Source organism: Octopus bimaculoides, chromosome 14, assembly GCF_001194135.2.
Source record: "Octopus bimaculoides isolate UCB-OBI-ISO-001 chromosome 14, ASM119413v2, whole genome shotgun sequence".
Taxonomy (NCBI): Eukaryota; Metazoa; Mollusca; class Cephalopoda; order Octopoda; family Octopodidae; genus Octopus; species Octopus bimaculoides.
In genome coordinates, this window is record NC_068994.1 from 34286527 (window position 1) to 34291439 (window position 4913).

The following is a 4913-nucleotide window of genomic DNA, read 5'->3' on the forward strand; positions in this document are numbered from 1 at the left end:
ACACACACACACACACACACACACACACACACACACACACACACACACACACATACACACACATACACGTACTCATCTTCACAGTTATATACATAATATCTACACGCGCACACTCATATTCTCATGTGAATGCACACACACACATATATGTACATACATGTATATAGACATCCATACATATAGATGTATATGCATATGTGTGTGTGTGGGTCTGTATATACATATATGTGTGTAAATATGCTTGTATGTTTGTAGGATACAAAGACAAACGAATCTAGGCGAGAGATTTAATCAATGAGAATGCACAACTGCTAACATGTACCCGGTACTATGATTTTAAGAATATGGCGAGTTAAACAAACTGGAAAAATGTATTTGAAGTAAAGTCTGCCAAAAAACAGATTGAAACAAAATTTTAAAAAGTGAAATATTTATCACAAATTACAATGCGAGCCGCTTAGATGCTTCGGTAACCATCACCTAACCAGCCGCTGTTGAACTAAAGACATTTGCTTGGCCGCATGATATACGGCAGTTATTATCATAACGACCATCACAAGGTCCAGTTCATGTGGTATCGTAGCTTATGTGCCTCAATGACCCTGAGAGCTATACTCGATAGGTCAAAGGATAGAGGCCAGACTAAAATAGACTGCCTCTTCTCCAATGTAAAAATGGGTTTGTGTGAGGCCAACACCCATTCAAAAAGGCAAGGTTACAGAAGCATGGATGACAGCTCAAAACCAACAAGAACTGGAAGTGGAAGGCCTTCCCTTAGGAAAACATATGAACTTACATCGGAGGCGGAAGAGACAGAGCTGAAAAAGCAAGGATCTAACTGGAGAGAAAAAGAAAAGACAGCCTAGTCCGAAACAGTGGGGATAAACTGCCGATGGCCTATGATCCACATGTTTAAGAGAAGAGAGATTAACATAAGGGGTGATTGGTATGTAAGTCGACGAGCAACGCACCAAAGGACCGAATGGTTTCTATTTATCACCGAAAAATACTTGGTATTTCTTTGCTGTTCATAAGTGTGAGTAAAATTTCAACGGGAGTTGAAGTTTGAATTTTAAATCGACAACCAACGAAGATGCACACAGCCTACATATTCAATGTCTTTTTCTTAGTCATTACAAAGATTCTTATAATTTTAGTGATTGGCTACTCATGTTATATAGCAGGATGTAATAGAATTCCATATCGTTTACGTTTCTCACTGCTATGTCTACAACTAAAGAATATTGTTCACTGATAATTAACTTTATTTCATTTATTTATTTATATATGTATATATGTATTTCTGCATAGTGTGATTTCTATCTGACTTGGGAATTAATTAAAGTAATTACTTCGAGGAAGACCCATTTTAGCCATCTAATAACACGCAAAAACTGTTTTAATTTGTTTTAGTCATCTATTTCAAAATAGACGGTATATAAATAAATATAACACTTTGTTTGTTTGTGTGTGTGTGTGTGCGTGTTTAGTTGGTTAAAACGGATCTTACTTGATATAATTGTTTAAGTTCCAAGATAGCTTTAGATCAACTCATAGAGTACATCTCATCAGAATTAATTAAAATAACCTTTAATCCTTTTAGCATTCAGTTTACTCTGTCAAATGAGCTTATTTATTTACGTTGTTTTAAATTGGTCGTGCATTGTGACGTAGCTTCAAGATTTCCATTATGTAGCTGTTTTTAGAATCACACTGTAGTGTAAGCGTGGAAGGTCAGATTTGGCCGGTCCAATATAAAACAGACAGGACATTTGGGCCAGATATAGACGGTTTAAATGCTACAGAATTAAAAAGTAGTCACAAGATATGTTGTCTTTAGAATAAAAACAAAAACAAAAAGCATATTTGAGGGTATCAATATATATGTATATACATTCTTTTACTTGTCTTTCACACTTTTCAGTCATTTTGACTGCGGCCATGCTGCAGCACCGCCTTAAAGGGCCTTAGTCGAAGAAATCGACCCCAGAAATTATTTTTTGTAGGCCCAGTACTTATTCTATCGGTCACTTTTGCCGAACCACTGAGTTATGAGAACATAAACACACCAACATCGGTTGTCAAGCGACGGTAGGGGGAACAAGCAGATACAGTCACACATACATACGTACAAACATACCGGCCATGACGAAGGGAAATAGCCCTGAAACTCGAGTCGCCTTTATATATTTATATTTATATATTTATATATTTGATCCTTTATATTGAACACTCAATATTTCATCTACATTCAATACTTTCTTTCATGGTGCCATCCATTTTTATTTTATTTTATTTCATATTGTATATTGTATATTATATTATATATTGTATATTCCATATTCTATACCCCACATTAGTTCTGCAGGAATATAAATAAAACATAAAAAACAGACAGTGTTGGAACTCTTTTAAACAAAATAATATATATATATATATATATATATATATATATATATAGATAGATAGATAGATATAGATATATAGATACACACATACATACATAAATACATACATATAATTCTTAGCGGCATTTCACCCTTCTTTACGTTCTGAGATCAAATTTCGCCGGGGTAATTTTGCTTTTCATCCTTTCGATGTAATCAACTTAACTCCTCCCTCTAACTTGCTGGCCTTGTGCCAAAATTTGAAACCAGTACATATTTCTATGGCTGTCAGAGAAGAAGAAGCAGTATCTATGATTCTTAGAAACGACTCTGAAATTGGTACGTAAGTGGAGGCGGCGAAAGACCATGACTCATATAGCGCGACAGGAGAAAGTAGTATATCAAAATATCGGATTATACACAAACCGTTGACCCACTCGTTTTAATACTGGCAATAAAATGAACTTAACTAAAGGCATTCAAAAGCCAAGGGAGGAATTTAAGCCGACTAACGAATTAGATCAATCGGCTAAGGAAGTATAAAATCCATCTAATTGCCTTCTGCACAGCTCTGTTTGGATTATCTTAAAGGAATTTGGGGAATGACGTCAGAACATTTACTGATGGAAGACTCGAAAGTGAAAGTAAAATCAAATTTATTATAAAACTAGTTTTGGTAGTTTTTACTGGGTCTGAATGTTCGACTGACGGTTTATGCAACCATACTATACACACAAACAGACAGAGAGACACATACACAGGTACACACATACACACGCACGCTTGCACAAACGCATACATATATGTAAACATATCTAATACATTAATATACATACACATATATATGCATACGTATATATGCACGCGTGCGCGCGCACGCAAACAGAATAGAAACAATGAACACAGAATGAAGGAAGACAACTCAGAAAGACAAGTTTTAAGAAATATTGTATTCGCTTAACGCTTAAAAGGAAGTGGAATAGTCATTACATTTCGGACGCTAGACCTTCATCAGAAAAAAAAGTATAGAAGAAAAGTGCTGGAGAGCGAAAGAGAAATAGTGATTGGAGATTCATTGAACTGTGGCCATGCTGGGGCACTGCTTTGAAAGGGTTTAGCCGAGAAAATCGACCCCCCAGTACTTATCTTTTTAACTCTTTACTTATTATATCGGTTTCTTTTGTTAAACCGATAAGTTGTGAGTTATAAACAAACCAATACCGGTTGTCAAGTGTTGTTGGTGGTGGTGGTGGAGAAATGCAAAGATACAAACGCATACGTATATGCATACACCCGATAGGCTTCTACACAGTTTCCTTCTACCAAATTTACTGGCAATGCGTTCGTCGACCCGGAGATATTGTAGGAGACACTCGTGCTAGGTGCCACACAGTAGGGTTGAACCCGAACCACCTGACTGCAAACCAAGCTTCTTGACTAAACAGCTCATGGCTGCACATCGTGCAAAAGAAAAACGGAAAAGAATATTTCTGGGAAAAAAGGGAATTATTGAGTTGAGGGAGAGTAAGTGAGGGAGAGTAAGTGAGGGAGAGGGAGAGAAGGAGAGAGAAAGAGAGAGAGAGAGAGAAAGAGAGAGAGAAAAAGAGAGAGAGAGAAGGAGAGAGAAAAAGAGAGAGAGAGAAGGTAAGGGAGAGAGATTGAAGAATAAATAGTTACAAAGGGGAAGTGAGTGATAGAGGAGAAAACAAATAGTAAGAAGTGTGTACCTTGGGTACTGCAGGTAAAGGCTTTGCATAAGATGTAAAACTATTCCTCATTGGTAAATTCCAGTGCTGTGAAGGGATGTTGGGACTGGCACTGGTCACCCGGATTGACTTCAAGTCAATGACGTCATTGGATGTTGGGTTCGGGCAGATATTACCTTCGTTTGAACCCTTTGTGGTCGGATTGGTATGTTTACCTCGGCTGAGTGTATGTAACTGGGAAGACTTATGCCCTGCAATCATAAGAAGAATACACCGACATGAGAAGAGAGTAAAAAACAAAAAGAAAAAAAGAAAAGGAACCAGAAGAAAATAAGAAGGAGCAGGTGGGAGTAGAAAAAAAGGGGAGAGAAGGGGAGAAGGAGAAGAAGGGTTGCTATATATGCTGATATCGTTTTTAATTTAATTAAGTTTGAGCCAATCAAGATAATTTGAATACAATAGATAAATGCGCATTCATCAGAGAAATATATGCAGACGTGTGCATATGTGTATGTATGTATGTATGTGTGTGTATATATATATATAAAGAGAGAGAGAGAGAGAGAGAGAGAGAGAGAGAGAGAGAGAGAGAGAGAGAATGGAATAAGTGGAGCAGAAATATACAAGAGGATGAAAAGTGTCGCTGAAGAGGTCACATATGTGTAACGAAAAATTTTCGGACAATGGATATAAGTTAAAATGAGAAAAGTAATAAACGAATGAAGAATGAATATATAGTGCATGTGTTTATTTGGCAGAAAAAAAAATGACAATCCCGAAATATAATATATATATATATATACAGGCACATTTATGTGTG

General features: G+C 36.5%; 1 protein-coding gene across 4 annotated transcripts in view; it reads right to left on the bottom strand.

The window, feature by feature from the left end:
• Positions 1–4913, bottom strand: part of LOC106875085 (protocadherin beta-2) — a 218998-nt gene that overhangs the window by 12554 nt on the left and 201531 nt on the right. For all 4 annotated transcript variants that reach the window (XR_008265544.1, XR_008265545.1, XM_052973094.1 and 1 more), the window contains one exon: positions 4115–4344. Coding sequence is in view for 2 of the 4 variants with exons in the window: in XM_052973094.1 (XP_052829054.1) it covers positions 4115–4344 (230 nt within the window). In the remaining 2 variants the exon portion in view is untranslated. The remainder of the gene's footprint in view (positions 1–4114; positions 4345–4913) is intronic.